Raw genomic sequence first — 20,290 nt, 5'->3', positions numbered from 1 at the left:
TGGAGAGGGAGGGGGAGAGGAGTGGGGGGAGGGGAAGAAGGGTGGGGGGAGGGGGAGGGAAATGGGAGGCTGGGAGGAGGCGGAAACTTTTTTTTTCCTTTTCTTAATAAAAAAAATATATATAAAAACAGAAAAAAAGAATAAAGAATCATGTAAGAGTCTATGGTACCAGTTCTTCATCATCATTTATCTTCTAAAAGGATAAGTTTCAGTCCTGGAAGATTTGATTATATCTACTCTATTATTGTCATTGATGAACTATTAATATTTTATACCACAGCAAAACCAGTGTCCTTCAACATTATGCCTACAATAGACAAGGTGAATGGTAGAAATTCTTATTTTCTAGTATTCCGTTATTGAAGCAATGTTTTGATTAAACATCTCTAAGTAAAATCTCACAGCTATCAGAAATTGAGGTTTTAGAATGGCAAGAGACCCCTATATGCCCATGCTTTATGCAGCATTGTTTGTAACAGTAGATATATAGAGACAGCTGAATATGAATAAATCAGTAGGAAAAAATAAAGCACATGCACACAAACACAGTACTATTTATCCTTGAAAGGAAGTAAATTGTCTTGGCATGATGGCTTATGACTATTACCTGAGCATTCCACAGAGCGAGTCAGAAAGCTCACCACCAGTTTGAAGCCATCTTAGGCAAAGTAATGACTTCCATGCCAGCTCTGGCTACAAAGTAGGCTTTAAGACAGCCTGGGCTATAGAATTAAACTGTGTCTCACACCTCAATATCCTAAAAGTGAGATGCTCAACTAAGAGACAAACATGATTTAAGTGGAAGATGTTGTACAAAGCAAAACAAGGCCAGTTCAGGACTGTACTCTTTGACTCAACTCAGATGAGGGTTCTAACACATCCCAGCTCTAAAAAGCATAGGCTTTTGAGATACCAGAGGTAGTGTGTAGGGAACACTTGCTGCACAGAGGCAGTTACAAGGATGATGAAATTCTCGACATGCATTAATGCACTGTGTCCCCAGTTTGTCCACACATACTGTGCACTTAAGGTTGTGCTGTAGTATGTGTCAGATGCTCTTACCTTAAGAGAAATAAGAGACACATGAGGGAGCTTTGGAAGGTGGTAGTCTATTCTCCTGTTTCTGTTGATGCCTTCAGGAGTATGCCCACATACCCATAAATGTCAAGTTGAATATATTAAAATATGTGTAGTTTGTGTAGTAATAATTGCTCAATAGGATTATTTTGTTTAGTGAGAAGCTGAGGATGGCCATGCTCTATTAGCAAACTTTATCTCAACCTTTGTTTTCTTGTGAAGCAGAATCATTGTGCATTTCAGGATGACCTGGTCATCCTGTCCAGGTCATCATGTCTAGGTCATTTTGTTCAGGTCTTCCTCAAATGTCTAATCCTCAAATTTCTAATCCTCTATCTCAGCCTCTTAAGGAGAGAGACTAAAGCAATATGCTTTCATTTACAGATGTTAAATTATTTTAAAATAATGACACAAAACTTTTTCATTGGTCTGCAAGATTTCATAACATTTTTGGCTCTTTTTCTTTTTGTATTACAGATTTTAAAATGTATAAATTTTAAAGATATTATTAATTCTTCCATAATAATGGTTGTCCACCCCTATCATGGCATGTAAACAAGGGAAGTCAAGATCATGATGGAGAACTCTACAGAGACAGCTAAAACACACTTGTGGAAACTCATGAACTCTAGACTGAAAGCTGTCGAGCCTCCAAGGGACAGAACTAGGCTCTCCATATGTGGGATATAGTGGTGAAGCTTAGACTATTTGAGGGACCTCTGGCAGTAATACCTGTATCTATCCCTGGTGCATGAACTAGCCTCAGCGAGCCCATTCTCCATGATGGAATGCCATGCTCAGCTTTAATGTGTTGAAATATGAGCGGCGGCGGGGCTGCGTCCCCAACACCCCGGCCGCTTGGCTAGCTCATGCCTGAAATAACAACACACAAACTGTATTCATTTAAGAACTGCTTGGCCCATGAACTCTAGCCCTTACAGGCTAATTCTCGCACCTGGACTAGCCCATTTCTAATGATGTGTGTAAGCACCCCAAGGTGCGCTTACCAGGAAGATTCTAGCCTAAGTCCATCGTGGGTTGCAGCTGCCTGGGAGAGCAGAGCATGGCGGCTGTCCGGTCCCTCTGGAAGCAGCGCAGAGTCTGACCTCACTTCCTCTTCCGCCCAGAATCCTATTCTGTTTACTCCTCCCAACAATGTTCTAACCTATGAGGCCAGCCAAGCAGTTTCTTTAATTAACCAATGAAATAAACAGATTGATATATGACACTCCCACATCATTAATGAAGGGAGGAGGGGTTTAATCCTGCCCCAACTTAATATTCCAGCCTTTGTTGACACCCCATGGGAGCCCAAACACATTGAGAGGAGTGGATGGGGGTTAGCTGGAAGTGGAGCCAAGAAGGTGTGTGGGAGGAGAAGTCAGAGGGAAAATTGTGATTGGAATGTAAAATGAAATTTAAAACATAAAGTGAAAAAAAAATCAAAAAAGAAAAGAAAAATTGTAACAAATCCCCCAGTTCTACAGGATCAAAAGTGCATCCTTCAGAAAGCACTCTAGGCACAGACACAGTTCTCTTAGAAGAATCCAAACTACACTGTGCAGTCCACCAAGGGACCATAACTGGGGATAAGATGGAGGGATAGATGTTGTTAAGAACTGATAGGGAACTGTTGTTGTTCTAAAACTGACATGTATGCATGTCCATTCTTTCTGGGGCCTATAAGTCTACTCTCTTCTTTCCCATAATTTCAAATTTTCTTTAATAATATTAAACATTTTTGTGTATCTTAGGGTAGGAATCTGAAAGCCAAGTCTCTATGACAAAGAAGTTAAAGCTCTCAGCTTGGTGTTCAACTGTTACAGCTAATGGAGGGTAGGCAGAAAAAAGCATACAAAAGTGAGATTTCCTCTATTTTATAAATAACCTTAATTATTCTTTGACATTTCTGCAAATGCATAATGTGACTTAGTCATCCCCGTCCCCACTACCCTCTCTCATCTCCTCTCTTCCTCTGCAGCTTTCTTCCCAGGAAGAGACTTCCTCATTGGATGGACTGCTTTTGCTGCTTCATTGGATTATGTGTTGGAATACATGTAGACAATCAGATCATCTCCTCCTGAAGGGAGAGTATTGTTTCTAATGCATACATTGAAATTCAATAAGACTTTGCCACTTGTAAACGTTTCAGAATTCTTCTTTACTAAAACTAAACGATAAAAACCTCCTAAGAGTTTTTCAGTTGTGATAGAAGGTATTCACTTCTCACTTGTCAATTCTCAAGAACTTTTTTCTTATAGACTTCTATTGATCCCCTGTTGTGGGATCTCGATCCATTTAGCAAATGACTTTTGGGAGAGCCAGCAGTAGGGTGTGGTCTTGTCCGCTTACATGACTGTTGAAGAGACAAGAAGGAGGGAGCTTTGCTTTCTCCTCTTGCTCTTGCACTTTTTTGGTGCGATCCTAGCAGTTGCAAACCAGGGAGAGGCTGCTTGGTGCTCTTCACTCCTGAGAAGAACCGCTGGATGAAAGCAGCTGGATCAGTGGCAGCATCTGTTTTGTTCTGTATTTGTGAGTTTATCATTTCATTACACCCCTTAATAAATTCGTTAATAGACTTTTGTGGGTTCTTGAGTCACCTGGAGACCAATGTGTAGCTAACCCAACTGCCGCCTGAATCCAATCGTGGCCAACCAGCATGGCTTGCCTCCTGATCCAAGCAGGGTGCTTGTACACAAGTACATGCCCCAAGTCCATCTTTTAATGGAGTTTCCCTACTCCGCTAGATGCTCTCTGTAGCTACAGATGCCCCCAGCCTCCATCCTCATACTAGCACTACCTCAGGACTGCAGTGCTCTCATGCATGGTGCCCCTTGGGTCAGGAGAAAAGTAGCTCTTCCAGCGTCTGCCTCCTCTGCTCTTAAACTGTCATGTAGGCAGACAAGACAACACCCTAGGGCTTCTGCTCCAAAAGTCATTGGCTGAACAAATAGAAGTCCCACAACAGAAGATCAATAGAAGTCTATAAGAAAAAATGTTCTTGAGAATTGACAAGTGAGAAGTGAATACCTTCCATCACATTTGAGAAACTCTTAGGAGGTTTTTATTATTTAGTCATGTCAAGAAGAATCATGAAACCTTTATAAGTGACAAACTGGAGTCTGAGGAGACAACAAATGTCCCAAAACAATCTCCTTTATTACTGGTCAGGCTTTCACGGTTGCCAGCTCACTGTTAAAAATAGAGTTATTCTTTTCTTTTTTTAACTTTTCAAAACCAATTGCTTAATTTTAGACTTATTTTTGAACAAATTTATATATGATTACTCTCCCACCCAAAATCACTTATCTTTCTCTTACCTCTGTGTATCTCTCAGATAAGATTGGGTTTATATTTTTCAATAAAAAACAGTAGGGTATTGTTTTCAAATGTCAAAAGTTACATTGCATAAAAACAGGTGAATTTAGACACTTAAAACACTTTTGTGGCGAGATTTTCTGGGCCCTTGAATCTCATCAGGCCTTTGCTATTCTGCAACCCTGCAGGTTTATATAATTTAACAGTTGCATAATTTATCTCCTAATCAAGCATCTTGGAAGTAAGTGAAGTACTGTTTGTGTTAAAACCAGACTTTGAGTAATTTCTAAAGAAAAGTTAAAATGCCTTGAGGAAGGTACCTGGATCTGATGCTGCAGTGGGTTGGGAAGGGGTAGGATTTGGTGAATTTCCCTAATGATAAAAACACCCTAAATCACATGGACTGACCCTGATTTCCAATGGAGGTAAACAGATTTCTGTCCTTTATACCTCTAAGGTTCATGGTACTTAATATTAGGAAATACAGAAAGAATTAAAAGTTTACTAGTAAGTTATTGTAATATTGGCACAGCATATTTGTCTAAAATAGTCAGCATATATAAATTGTTAGGAAAAATTGGAACTACTGCAAATCATTGAAACACTTTCAAACTATCAATTTAAATAACAGTGAAAGCTTTCTAGATGAATAAAATTTTGATTTACAATTATTTACACATTTTGATAAATGTGCACATATAAAAATGTTCATACAGTCTTTTCAATTATATATGACTCTCAGTGTTTCCCAGACACCACCTTCAAAACAATATTATGAAGGTTAATACTCCGGGTGATTAACATTTGGGCTCCTTGACACAGAAATATTTCTTTGATTAAAGACCAAACACCTGAGATGTCCACCCTCTCCACCCAGTCTTAGCCTACACAGTTTTCTCCAGGTCAGGATGGTAAATGCATGGAAGTAGGAAAATCCTACTGAGTAGGGTAATCCAGTCCCATAAAGACAAACCCTACTTGTTCTCTAGCATTCGCGGCTCCTGTTACATAACCTGTAGTAACCACATTAGTCAGTAAAGTCAGAAATGGGTATTGCAGGAATTGGGTTTGGTAGCAATAGAGAGGGGCATAGTGGGATACATCCTGAAGTTGTAATCTCAAATCCTACCATGTGCATGATTATTTCACCGATGAAATTCTAATATATGACATTGCCAAAGAAACATATACAAAAATAACTTTTGTCACTATGCAGCAGTCTTTAACTAATACTCATGAAGGATTCAATCTGATAATAGTTATCAATATATTATCAAATAGTAAATATTCATAACTCATCTTGTCCCTTACATTTATAACTGAGATGGTAGCTAACGGACATATGGAAAACAAATAGTACATGGGCTGGTTCTGCTCTAGTTTACTAATTTATGAAGCTTTCTGAAAGTTTTCAAATTTTCTCCTATTTTCTGAGAAGAGGGAAACTTCCCATTACAGAATTCATTTCTAAAATTGCTATTCATTATTACTGGGTCTTTTTAGGGGGTGGAGGTACCTGAGGCATGGTGGAGGTATCCAGAGGATAGCTTTACTGAGAGAGTCCTCTTACTCCACCCACATTTGGTTTCCAAGGATCAAACTCAGGTGGGTCTGTTAGGCTAGTGTAGCAAGTATATACCGAGTACACCTGGCTCCTATTATGACTTCTTCCTCATGGATAATATATAAACATTTAACTTGCTCAATAGTAATGAATTCCATAGAACCCTCTATCTTTTTTTCTTAGTGCACAGAAATCACAGCACACTCAGAAAGAAAATAACCACTGCTGAACTCCTGTTTCCACTTGATGCCAGAGTCAACCAAATCTAACTCACCAACAAGGCTTCCCTCTCAATCCTGCTCTCATGTCACCCCGCCTGAAATTCTCTAGAGCATATATGATCATGTAATGGAAAAACAATAAAAGCAGCTGTTTTTTGACCCAGAAGCAATTTTGGTGGAGGGAGCTGATTTTCCAGTTGGGGAACAACTTGAACTTCCCTGTATTGATCCTCTCAGAACTCTAAGAGAAAAGGCAGAACTGAGTCATCTCTGACTGATACAACAGATAATGATTTTTCAGGCCCTCCTCTTGAGAGAAACTGTAAGGAGGAAACTGCATGATGAAGCTGATGCTGACAAAGAGGGACGAATAAATGAATCATGACAGATACTGCAAATCAAGTTTGTTTCTAAGGCTTGTAACTTACCAGTCAAAATAGCATTATTTTCTTCAGTAATTAGTTGTAGAGCTTGCATATTATCAGTTGTAAACTTTTCTAAAGCTGTTTCTTATCAGTAAATTTCTCATATTTGGCACTGATATCAATAAAATAACCTGATAATGAATATAATTGACATTATGTAAATTCCAGATAAGTTAATTATCCCCTCATTTAATTGTTCCATTTTCAAACCATCCATTGTCGAATCATACACAGACCTAACTCACTCCACTGTAATATTGTTTCCCAATTTTTGAAAAAAAAATATTTTTATTTTATATGCATTGGTGTTTTGCCTGCACGTTTGTTTGCATGATTATGTCAGATCTTGCAGTTACAGACAGTTGTTAGCTTTTTTTTTTTTTTTTTTGAGGCCTAAGACTTTGAAAATGATTGGACTTACCTGAAGTCACAGGATCTTGGTGTTTTCACTCATGTCTCTCCAGATTCCACACTCATGCTTTGTAGCAAGCTAAACCCAGGCCCTTTGAGTCCACATTAGATTCAAATTCTGTGTGTTACGTTAGGCTTTGTTTATAGGTCCAGAGTTTGTCTTAAGGTGTCCCTAAGTAAATCAGTTGACTTCTTTACAGTGCTTCCTCTTGGACTGTTGAGACCACACAAGCATCTTCCTGCCTTGGACAGAGTCTGCCCCTTTCTCCAGGCCTGCTGCTCTTCCACCCCCACGCACTGTTTTCTTCAAGCACAACTTTACTAAGTCTCTCCTTTCATCCCTTGTATGTGTGTGTGTGTGTATGTACATGTGTGTATGTGCTAACACTAGAGATAGAGATTCACCATGATGAAGGGATACAGACAAAAGTAACTGGATGAAGGTATTCCAGAAGTATTTACAGTCTGCACCCAGTGAACTTAGTTTACACTGTTCAGATGAGTTAATGTTTATGGATGAGGACTCGGAAATATCAGGGTTTAGGAACATAAAGGGTACATGAGGGATGATTCAATGGTAAAATCTCTCTGGGCACACAGTGCAAACCTGAACATATCCCTAAATTTGACCACAGAACCCTCAGGAGAAGAAAAGAACCAACTCCCCAAAGTTGTCCTCTGACAATCTTGCACACTATATGGCTTGCATGCACTCAACCTCTCTCAAAAGCACACACACATGACACAAAAATAATAAATATAAAGTTGTTTTAAGTCTACAAAAGGAACAAGGTAAGGAGATAGAATGTGGTCATATAAGACACAGGCAGCATAGCCAAGTGATGAGAACATGCGTAGATGGGGAAGCAGGAGGAAACTTTTGAAGTGGGAGCAAGTAAAAGCTAGGATTGTTGATTAAGGGCTGACTAGAAGCTAGTAAAGGAAGAGAAAAGCAGGAAGTTTACTTCTGTTCCAGTCTGATAAGAACCAGGCTTGTCTGTCATTACATTATCAGTTCCTCTTCCTGTTTTCCAGCCCATTCCTCACTACCCATCCCCCAGTGCCCATTAACCACTGTCACTTGATTTGAAGAACAACTTAAATTGCTTTCTAAAACAAACAAACAAACAAACAAGTTCTCAGGTTGGAAAAGCTCCAATCAACTGAAAGAACAGTTTAGTAAGAAATTAGAACTAGAACATATTCTGGCATGGGTTAGCACATGTTGACAGACAAGAAATCAGTGTCTTTTACTTCCTCTCTTTGCTCTCTTATTATTGTTGCTGTGTTGTTACTATCAGTCTTGCTACTAAGGTTATTGTCTTTTTTTATCATTAGAATGATAGTATAATCACATTTTTAAGTCTGCAAAGGGAACAATGCCAGGAAATATTTGTGGTCAAGCCTGGACCTTTGCACATGCCCAGCAAGGACCCTCTCTGAATTGTACCTCTAATTCCAGCGAAATTTCTAACATCTTTAGCATTCATCATTAGAACTTGAGGCCTCCATGGGATTGTGAACAGCAAGAGTTTTGAATGAAGACCTACGAAATCAAAAACAGCTTTCATCTTAAAAGGAATAATGATAGCTTATTCTGGACTTATTTTAAGTGACCCTAACTCCATGTTCAGTGTGGAAGCAATTTCATAAAGTTTTGTAGTTTTACAGGTCTGAGAAAGTTATAAATCAAGGCAAATTTAAGATATATTTGTGGGTACAACAGAGAGGCAGTTACAGTCAGATGGAGAAGATTTTGTACAGGTCATCAGATAATGTTCTTAGCATTCAGGTCGGTGAAAGTTAGTGGTCTCTTAAGTTAATAGGTTTCATGAAGATTTTATATATTGGTCATGGGATAATAGTACTGACACCATTGGCCAGAAATGTCTGTTTAAGAGGCTAGAGCTAGTGCTCACTTCGGCAGCACATATACTAAAATTGGAACGATACAGAGAAGATTAGCATGGCCCCTGAGCAAGGATGACACGCAAATTCGTGAAGCGTTCCATATCTCTTTTAAAAAAAAAATAGAGGCTAGAGCTATATTGTGGTAAGGTCCTCGACCTACAACCTCTTCATCCCACTGTATCTTTACTCAGCAAATCAGTCTTTGATGACACAGTTTCTTTCCAGGAATTCTCATTTGCAAACCTATGGGCAAAACTCTCAAGAAGAAAAATTCACCTTATCTCATCTTTAAAAAAAGTTAATTGTGAATATTCTCATATACAATGGTTACACTATAAATGAACTAGAGAACTTGTGATAATGTATATTAGAGCTCCATAAATGGGTATCTACTTTAATCCCATGATTTTATACCTAAAACATCTTTCTAAGTATATTTTTCAGCAGTAGAGAATTATTTGATTTATACTGTATACAAGTGATTAACAATTATATTTGGCTTAAAATATCTCATAAATCAATATTTATAAAACACAAAAATGCCTTTTACTTATTAGAAAATATCAAGAAATGTGATGTAAATCAATGTGGTTTTATGTAGTTGTGATCCCAGCAGTGAAGAAATGGAGTCAAGAGGACTATGAGATTGAGACCAGCCTGGGCTACATAGTAATTGATGTAACAACTGTATCAAAACAAATAGACAAACAAACAAAAATAAAAAAACCACACACAAACAAAGTAAAAAAAAAAAAACAGAACAAAAAGAACCAAAGATTTTGTATGTAGCTCAAAGGTAGAATATTTGCTGAGCATGTTCTATGTCTTATAGTTCATAAATCACACCATGAAAATAGCAATAAGACTACTCTATATGGAAGGCCATTAATGTTCACAGTAAATATTATATGTGATTAAAAATCTATAAATGTTTGCAGAAAGTTTCACGGTGGAAATGTGAGTGCTGCAAAGGCTTCTACAACACGCATAGCTGCAATAAGCACGATTCAAAAACAAGAAGTAACTTTTTTTCTTCAAATAGTAACATCGGGGGAAATGTCCAACAGTCTATTATTACAAAATTAGGAATGGAGGAACATTAGTCATCTCTTTTTACTAGTGGTTTTGCTAAGGACACTGATTTTACTTACTTGAAGGTATGCTCCTCTTGGTCTTCAAATATCAATTACACACATGATTTGCAGCAGCTATTATAATATGATGATTCTTCCCTTTCTGTCAGCTTCAGCTTCTTTATTCAATATCCTCTTTTTAGTTTCAGTCAAGAGGAGGAGCTGAAAATAATGAGCTGGGGTATCACTCAGAGGCGATTCAGTTCTGCCTTTTCCCTTGGAGCTCTGAGAAGATCAGTCCTAGGAAGTTCAAGTTGATCCCCAACTGGAGAATCAATTCTCTCCACCAAAATAATTTCCTGGTTGAGACACAGGTAATAGTTTCTTTTACCGTTTTTCTATCATGTGATCAAGTGTTCCCTAGAGAATTTTAGATGGACTGACTTGAGACTGGGGTAGATGGGGAAGCCCTGTTGCCTGTGTTAGATCTGGTAAACTGTGGCAGCTTATGGAAACAGGAGTACAGCACTGATACGTTTCTTTCTGAGTGCTGTGACTCCTGCTGTATGCTGAGAAAATAGGCTAGAGGGAACTATAGAGTTCAGTACTCTTTATTTGGTTCAAATGTTTATATATTATCCATCTTGAAGAAGTCATAGTAGGACCCGTGTAAGATGGCTCAGTGTGTAAAGATACTTACTACAAGTCTGACTGACCACCTGAGTTTTATCCCTGAAACCTACTTAAAGGTTGAATGAGAGGACTCACTCAGTTATCCTCTGGACACCTGCTCCATGGGTCAGATAACTCCAACCCCCACAAATTTCCAATAATAATAAATAACAATTTTTAAAAGTATTCTTAAATAAGTTTCCCTTTTTTCAGTAAATAAGGGAAAACTTGAAAACTTTTAAAAACTTTGTAAATTAGAAAATTAGAGAAGAATCAATCCATATACTATTTGTTTTCCATATTATCTGTTGGGTACCATCTTATTTATGAATATAAGGAGCAAAGGGAGTTAGGAATATTTAGTATTTAATGATATATTGATATCTATGATCAGAAGGAATCCCTCATGGGTATTTGCTAATGATTGTTTTATATGGATGAAAGCCATTTTCAAATAGATTCCTCTGGCAATATAAACTAGAATAAACTGTGTGAAATAAACATGAATTTGAAATGATTTGAGATTAAAACTTCACGTTGTTGTTCCTCTCTCTAGTGTTCCTACATTCCACCCATGCAATACCCCTTTCTGCTTTCTTGGTTGATGTAGTTACTCCAAGTTATGTAAAATGTCTAAAGACTTGGAGTCAGGAGCCTCAGATGAAAGAGAAAATGCAGTGTTAGTCTTTCTGTGTCTAGGTTGCCCCAATCAGTAGGATTTTCTTAGAATCATGCATTTGCCAGGCCTTGCCATGGAAAAGAATGTATAGGCTAAGGCTGGGTGGAGAGGGTAGACATCTCAGGACTTTAACCAAAGAAATATTTATGTATCTTGGAATCACCTGGATTATTAACCGTCATATATTGTTTTGAAGGTGGTGTCTGGGAAACATTGAGAGTCATATATAATTGAAAAGACTGCAAGAACAGTTTTTATATTTTTGTATTTATCAAAATGTGTAAATAATTTTAAAACAAAATTTTATTCATATAGAAAACTTTGACTGTTATTTGAATCGTTAGTTTGAAAGTGTTTTTATGATTTGCAGTAGTTCCAATTTTGCCTAACAATTTATATATGCTGTGCCAATATTACAATAACTTATTAGTAAATTTTTCATTCTTCTTTCTATATTTCCTAATAATAAGTGCTGCAAATATTAGAGGTATAAATGACAGAAATCTTCTTACTTTCAGTGGAAATCGGGGACAGTTCCTGTGACTTAGGGTGTCTTAAGATGCTATCCCTTCCCATTCCACTGCAGCATCAGATCCAGGTAGCTTTTAAAGGTGCACAATTTAACTTTTTCTTTAGAAATCACTCAAGGTCAGGTTTTAACACAGACAGCACTCTACTTACTCTCAAGATGAGTGATGAAGAGATCACTTATGCAACTGTGAGATTCCATAAGTCTTCTTCAGGGTTGCAGAATGAAGGAAAGTCTAATGCGACTCAAGGGCCCAGAAAAGCTGGCCACAAAGGTAAGTGTTTTATGTTTCTAAATTTTTCTGTTATTTAGGCATCTTAACTTTTGACATTTAAAAACAATATTCTATTGGCTTCTATTGAAAACTATAGTTCTCCATTTTAGCTGGATGTGGTGATACACAGGAATAGGAGAAAAATAAGTGAGTATAAAGGAGATAGCAATCATGCAGATAATTGTTTAAACATAAGATTTTAAAAAAGTAGTCAATTTTTAAAAGTAAAAAGAAAAAATATTATATTTAACTGTTACTAGCAACATAGAAAGCCAGATTGGTAGAGAAGATTGATAAAAGTCTATAAGAAAAGAGTTGTTGAAAATTGACAAGTGAGAAGTAAATACATCTCATCACAATTGAGAAACTCTTAGGAGGTTTTTACTATTTAATCTAGTCACAGAGAATTCTGAAACCTTGAAAAGTGACAAAGTAGAGTCTGAAGTGGTGTAGGAGGTTCTTCTGTCCATGTGTTGCTTTCAATGGTTGAATAAAGAAACTGCCTTGGCCTTTTTATAGGACAGACTTAGGTAGGCAGAGTAGATAGAACTAAATGCTTTGAAGAAAGGAGACAGAGAGCCACCATGGAGATGCCAGGTCAGACACACTAAATCTTTCCCGGTAAGTTATGACCTTGTAGTAAACACAGATTATTAAAAATGGGTTAAATCAAGATTTGAGAGTTAGACAATAAGAGACTAGAGATAATGGGCCAGGCAGTGATTTAATTAAAACAACTTCTGTGTGATTATTTCGGGTATAAGCTAGCAGGGCGGCCAGGACCAAAAGAAGGCCCTCTCTCCTTATAACACTGAAGAAACACCAAAAGTGCTAGATGAATAAAATCTTATTGAAATTCAATATATGCATTAAAAGCAATACTTCCACTCGAGCAGAAGGTGTTTTAATTGTCTTGAGTACTTCCAAAATCAAAGGCAATGAAACTGCAAGAGCAGTCCATCTGATGAGAAAGTCTCTTCCCATGAAGAAGGCTGCAAAGGAAGAGAGGGGATGAGAGAGGGTAGTGGGGATGGGCATGCCTAAACCACATTATGCATTTGGTGAAATGTCAAAGATAATTAAGTTTATTAATAAAAAAGAGGAAATCTCACTTTTCTATTCTTTTTTCTGTTTACTCTACATTAGCTATAGCAGTTGAACTCCAAGCTGAGAACTTTTAACTTCTTTGACATAGTAATAATCAGAGGCTTGGCTTTCAGACTTTAAGATACACAAAGATGTTTAGTATTGTTAGAGAAAAATAGAACTTATGGGAAAAGAAAGAGAGTTAACTTCTAGGCCCAAGAAATGATGGATTTGTATACAGGTCAGCTCCATAACAACCATGGTTTTCTATAGTTTGCAAGAATGTCCATCCTTCTTTCCTTCCTATTCATCTTCAGTTACGCCTACTTGGTGGACTGCATGCTCCAGTTTGGCATCTTCTACTTGGTCTGTGTCTGTGCCTCCAGTGCTTTCAGAAGGATGCATTTTGATCTTGTAGAATTGGGTGAGGGGAATGTCCCTGTCATCCAGCTACTTCTCGGCTGAAGTGGGAGGCTTGAGAATACAAGGTCAAAGGTGAAAAAGAAATTGAAATCCTGTGAAACTTCCCACATGTAGGATTTCTAAAGTGGTAGATACCTAAAAATTTTAGGTAGATACCTACAAACTTAGAAAATATATGTTCATTCAAGTTGTATGATGAAATTTATAAAACTTTAAGAGACCAATATCCTCTTGTTTCCATGCTACAAAAATTATAATTAGTATTGGTACATGGTCTTTTTTACTGTAATTATTTTCTTGCTTTGTTTATTTGTTTAAGAGTGCTCAGTCCCATGGCACCTCATTGCAATACCTCTGGGAATTCTTTGTTCCATTCTTCTGGTGGCTCTTGCAGTGTTGGTGACACACAGTGAGTAACTGGTATAAAACTTTTTTGCCTTTCTGCCTAAGTAATAACTTTAGACAGAAATTAGGCTGTTAACACACTCTATCCCTTGTGCTGCCTATAATCAGGGGGATCTGCTAGTTAGCTCTGGACATTGTTTTTGCTTTTTAGGCTTTTGTTTTGTTTTCTTTTACTTGATACAATACAGTGTTCTGTTCTCATACATATATATTTTATTACCTCTGGGGATGTTGGGAGTTGCCTTGCTCTGTCCTATTCTTCATAGTCTTCCTTTTATAGACATTATGGTAGCATGATTTCTGAGCTTGGATGATTGTGAACTTTATGTAAACATTCTGTGAGAAACAGTTGTGCAAAAGAAATGATGATCTTGTATTCATTTTCCTCTGTGTATATTGAGAACATGGTTAATTGAATATATTTCATCTCTACAGAGACATGTTATTAGATTCCTTCACATTTTATTCTCAGGCTATGCTAACAAATGGATACATATCTGAATATTTTGCTGTCCCTCTGGTCCAATGAGTATTGTGCCATTTCTTAATGTGTCTTAGTTCACATTGTCATGCTGTGTTAAGTATTCAATACATGTTTTATTTAGGTATTTATTTGAAAGTTTTGTGCCATGAAAACTCAATTTGAAGTTGTGGTTCATCCACCAGAGTTTTATTCAGCTGTATTGTTTGCTTTACATTAATGTTATCATGGTAGAGGGAAGTTCATATTCCCATTCCTATAGGTGTTAATTGAGGTGAGACTTTCTAAATGTCAAAGCACCACTTAAAGTAATGATATATGTTGGTTGTCAACATGGCCTTTCTCTGGTATCATAAATGTCAATATTTACTTCTTATGAGCATTTTTTGGTGTTATATCTGCTAATAATTTTAGTTTTTCAGTATAAACAAGAAAAACATGAATTGCAGAAAACTCTAAATAATATTGATCAAGAGTACAGAACCATGAAAAATGACTACTTAAGGAAAGAAATGTTGAGAAATAAATCTAGAGAGTGTGATGCCCTCAAAGACCATCTGAAGTCCCTCGAAAGAAAACAGAAAGGATGCTACGGGGAAGCTAAGCTTGTTTTAGATTGTGAACAGCGCTCAGGTACAGAGGGGATTTTTAATAAAAAGTTGCATTAATTTTGTACTGTTTCTTCTCCAGAAGATTTGAAGTCCAATTAGCAGCTTATAATACTGGTGACCTATGTGTTAGTGACTTGGTGTTTCTTTATCCATGGAGGGACCTGTAACCAACTTTGTTGTTGAGAGAATATAGAAATTTCCAGTAAGAGTATATTTAACAAATTCTTAATCTGAAATGCACTTGGAACATTTATATGGATGCAGTCATAAAACATAATTTTGTGTATATGTATGTGTGCGTTTTCCTTCCACTTTGGTATAAGAGAATTGGCCCATTTAAAGCCATGATGAAGTTCCCTAAAGCACATTTTGGAGCTTCAAAATGGTGTCCACACTGTGTTACTCTGGCAGTGACACAGTGAATGAGGCCAGAGAGATGAAAATGGCAAGCATTGATCCCTTCTGTTGTGACTTGTTAACATTATTTGACACAGTTTTTTCATTACTTATTAAATATTTTTTTCAGAATTTAAAATCTACAAACAGCTTTTGCATAGGATCTCTCTATGCCATGATAGGAGTTGATCATTTTCATTACGCAAAGGCTGACAATATCTTTAAAACTGTCAAATTATAAAATATATGTTGAAAACAAATAAGTGTCAAAATTTTAAATATTTCTGACCACGAAACATGTTTTATGCAATTATTTTAAAATAACCTTAGCATCAGTAAATGGTAGTATGTTGCTGTAGTCCCTGTCTTTAGGAGGCTGAGACAGAAGGATTATAAATTTGAGGACAATCTGGACAGCTCAGAAAATTCCGGGCCAATCTGTGCTACACAATGATTAATCTTTACAGAAAAAGAAAGGTTGGAGATAAACTTTGTTAACAATATTGATGTGTTATTGCTACACAAACTGCACACATTTTAATGTATTTGGGCATGTGTAAATACCATGGAAGGCATCAACATAATCAAGAGAACAGACTATCACCTTCAAAAACCCCCTCATGTGTCTCTTAAGGCAAGAACATCTAACACAGACCACAGCACAATCTTATGTGCACAGACAGTATATATGGATGAACTAGGGACACAGTACATTACAGGTCTAGAATTCCATCACTTTGTAACTGCCTCTGTGGAACAAGTGTTTGTTCCATGCACTCCAGCTCTGGTACTCACAAGCCTTTGCTGGGCTGTATTAGAACCCTTATCAGTTGAGTCATAATATTTGGTCCTGGTTTATTTAACTTTTCACACCATCTTCAACTTCAACCATGTTTGTCACTTAGTTAAAAATCTCTCTTTTGAGGTGTTGAGGTGTGAGACATAGTTTAATTCTGTAGCCCAGGATGTCTTAGAGTCTACTTCATAGCCAAGATTGGCATGGAAGTTACTACTTAGCCTAGCCTGACCTCAGGCTGGTGGTGGTCCCCTTGTCTCACTCTGTGGAGTGCTGAGGCATAAGATTCCAAGATAATTTACTTCCCTTTTAAGGGAAATAGTATGGTTTTGTATACATATGCTGCACTTTTTTTTCCCTTACTGATTTCTCCATAATGGACACATAAACTGTTTCCATATCTCTACTGTTATAAACAATGCTTCATAGAGCATAGGCATACAGGGATCTTAATTTCTGGGAGCTCTGAAATTTTGCTTAGTTATAGATGTTTAATTAAAACAGTGCTCTAAAGCTGGGCAGTGGTGGCAAATGCCTTTAATCTCAGCACTCAGGTGGCAGAGGCAGGTGGATCTCTGTGAGTTTGAGGCCAGTCTGGTCTGCAAAGTGAGTTCCAGGACAGGCTCCAAATCTACAGGAAAAAAAAAAAAGCCAAACCAAGCCAGTGCTCTAAGAACAAAACACTAAATAGTAAAAATTTTAACCATTCCCTTCTCTGTTGTAGGCAAACCTTTTAAAGGACACTGGTTCTGCTGTGGCATAAAATGTTATTATTTCATCATGGATGGAAAACAATGGAAAGGATGTAATCAGACCTGCCAGCATTGCAGATTATCCCTTTTGAAGATAGATGATGATGATGAACTGGTACCATAGACTTTTACATGTTTCTTTATTCTTAAAACTCCTTCTCTAATCCTTGGATAGTGAGATACTGAGCCCAGGCAGGCTTATTGAAAGAGAAACCTCAAAGTGTTGTATTTGGTTTCCCTGTAATGTGAGCAAAAGCTGTGCAGTAAGAGTATCCCTCCTGCTCTTAGCTTAACATGGAGGCACAGGGTCTGCTATGAGAGGACTCATTAATAAAGTGGCAATTGTGTCTTTGCAATCTCCTCCCTTTCTCAGGATTCTGCAAGACAGTACCTCAGAGAAGAATGCTTTTCCTGAGTAAGTTTAACACTGTTTCTCCACATAGGTACTGTCAACTATACCTAAAGATGCTAAAGTCTAATACTTGCTCTTTGGCACCCATAAATGGGACTGTCTAAGATGAATGATTGGTTGACAGTAGAGAAAGTAACTGATCTCTGAACCTATTTGCAAAATGGAGATAAGATAAGAACCATGGAATTAAATTGTTTTAAATGTTAGCTCCATGTGGATTTTCAATGAAACTGTCCAAAATTTTTGCTTCATACTATTTTTATGTTTTTAAAAGTATATCAAGTTTTAGGAATTAGTCACTAAAAGAAAACAAAGATGCCAAGATGCTGACATTTTTTGTTTAAATTATTACTCATAAAATCTCTTCTAATATGAAGACTATTTTTCTAGAGAAATGCTTGAAATATCAGCTTGAAAGCTTGTCATTTAGAACATGGTATAAAATTTATACAACAATTTAATACAGGTATAAAAATTGCAATATAAAAGTATCTTAATGTCAAATAATAATGTAAATTGCCATTTGCTATAGTAATCATAGCTAAATACATGCCCATATTTTAGAATATATACAGTAATTTAATAAGACATCATGCCACTTGCATGTCACATGTAAGTCACAAATTTTTCCAAATATCTGTTCCTTTCCTCCTCAATTTCTGTCACTTCCAGGTCTGAACTTTAGAACAGCTTCCTCTCTGGAGATGGGGCTTAATGGACAGCTTTTCACACAGGATTTTTCATGTTAATGAATTTGCTTTAAAAACAGGACATTTCTTGCCACATGCCTCTATAGTGTTTGGGAATGCACATTTGAATAATTTTACAGTGTCAGAAATTATTCAATGAATTATATATGTGGTGTGCTTGTTTTTAGGAGCCACAAACAGAAATATTGAAGTTCATGGTCAACCTTGGTCACACATTGTGACTTTCTTTGAGAAACACAGTCAACAAGTCATTTCCTGAATTCAGCATCTTTAGACACCTAAAATTTTCATTCATTTAAGTTATGTAACTGACATCAGTTTTGACATAAATGAGCTACTAGTGGGAAATCACTAAAATGAACTTGGAGGGACTGAAGCACTGGAGGGCAGGACAGCAGAGAAGCGACATAAGAATAGTTGGGACCTGTTATACTTGTTCTCTTCTCTATCATCAAATATGTTTCTCCCCTTACAGAAATTTCTTCAGCTCCAAATTAATCAAAACAATTACTGGATTGGATTATCATATAATGACAAAGGAAAAAAATGGCAATGGATTGACAATGGCCCATCTAACCTGTGAGTTTCCTGAATCCTCACACTGTATCAAGACTTTTCTCTCATTTCACAAGACTTTTCTCATTTTCTATGTTGCTCACAGGTAAGGACAAGTTGCCTATGGCAGTGTTTGAACAACTGTTAGACAGGGAAGCTGACTGCTAGTGATGTAACACTGAACATAGTTCACGATTTTATATTCTAAGATGCAGAGGGCACAAGCAAATCAACAGTTTAAAATTATTTGAAGTTAACTGGACCATCCTGACAGCTACCATCAGTGTGAATATCTGAAACATTCACTTCACTTGTTTTTCTAACTAGTTTATATAACTTGTTTTATATATATAAATTTGCATATGCATACATATATATTTACCTTAAATTTTGAGATGTTATATTGTGTAAACTCCAAGTTTTATGTTAATTTGTAATCTAGCAGAAAATCTGGTATTTATTGCTTATCTTTATTAATAATATTTATTTTTAATATATTGTATATGCATAAAATACAATATGGTTATACCCTTTCTCCTCAATGCAAGCTTTCTATGCTTCTGTCCTAACATGTTTCACTCTAACTCCTTTGTACTTAATTGATGCTGTGCCTAGGTGCATGGTAGTATAACTACTGGAGCTAGGTTAGCCATCAGTGGCCACACTCCCCCAAAAGAATAAATCTCCATTTACCAGCTGCTGTCACCTAACAATAGTGATTCCTTAAGTGATAGTGGACATCTACCCCATCTATATGGGAGATTTTTCATGTCTAGAAGGCTATTTTTCACAAGTTTTTTTTTTCCCTTCTCTGGTTCTTACATTCTTTCTCTTTCCTCTTCCCTCTATTTCTTGAGTCATGGAGGTAGAGTTTGGGGAAATGGGTTTATGAAGATGCTCTCATTATGGTTGAGCATGTATTCACTTCTCCTAAGCACTTTGACCATTTCTGCTTCCCTGCACTGCCCACTACCCACTGTAAAAAGAAGTTTTTCTGATGGTGGTTGAAAGCAGCCCAGGTCTAGGCCATAAATATAATTGGGGTTTTTTTTGAGTTAATCTATTTTATTAATTTTTATTTATTTATTAAAGATTTCTGATTCTTCCCTGCCACTGCCTCCAATTTCCCTCCCCCTCCCCCAAACAAGTCCCCCTCCCTCATTAGCCCAAAGAGCAATCAAGTATCCCTGCCCTGTGGGAAGTCCTAGGACCACCCACCTCCATCCAGGCCTAGTAAGGTGAGCATCCAAACTGCCTAGGCTCCCACAAAGCCAGTTCGTGCAGTAGGAACAAAAACCCATTGGCATTGTTCTTGAGTTCTCAGTAGTCCTCATTGTCCACTATGTTCAGCGAGTCCGGTTTTATCCCAGGCTTTTTCAGATCCAAGAACACATTAAAAGTATTATCCATTATGATCAAGTAGGCTTCATCCCAGAGATGCAGGGCTGGTTCAACATACACAAATCTATCAATGTAATCCACCATATAAATAAACTGAAAGAAAAAAAA

The 20,290-nt window shown here is 37.0% G+C and overlaps 1 protein-coding gene and 1 non-coding gene across 3 annotated transcripts in view; both read left to right on the top strand.

The window, feature by feature from the left end:
• The first annotated feature begins 8,927 nt into the window (after positions 1-8,927).
• LOC126494919 (U6 spliceosomal RNA) lies at positions 8,928-9,034 on the top strand. The gene has a single exon (XR_007590094.1). It is a non-coding gene; the product is annotated as a U6 spliceosomal RNA (small nuclear RNA).
• A 1,213-nt stretch (positions 9,035-10,247) lies between these two features.
• The window catches only part of LOC126494917 (killer cell lectin-like receptor 2), an 18,182-nt gene continuing 8,139 nt past the window's right edge, over positions 10,248-20,290 (top strand). Inside the window, exons 1-6 of one of the 2 annotated variants that reach the window (XM_050132416.1) lie at positions 10,248-10,374; positions 12,017-12,154; positions 13,983-14,072; positions 14,964-15,182; positions 17,077-17,219; positions 18,702-18,805. In XM_050132416.1, the coding sequence (XP_049988373.1) occupies positions 12,040-12,154; positions 13,983-14,072; positions 14,964-15,182; positions 17,077-17,219; positions 18,702-18,805 (671 nt within the window). In that variant the 5' untranslated portion in view covers positions 10,248-10,374; positions 12,017-12,039. Of the gene's footprint in view, positions 10,375-11,987; positions 12,155-13,982; positions 14,073-14,963; positions 15,183-17,076; positions 17,220-18,701; positions 18,806-20,290 lie in introns of both variants that reach the window. The other variant, XM_050132415.1, reaches the window with a different exon arrangement.

Source organism: Alexandromys fortis, unplaced genomic scaffold (genome assembly GCF_014885135.2).
Source record: "Alexandromys fortis isolate MF-2015 unplaced genomic scaffold, M_Fortis_MF-2015_v1.1 scaffold_418, whole genome shotgun sequence".
NCBI lineage: Eukaryota > Metazoa > Chordata > Mammalia > Rodentia > Cricetidae > Alexandromys > Alexandromys fortis.
Note: the sequence above shows the minus strand (reverse complement) of the source record. Positions and strands in the feature narration are given on the sequence as shown.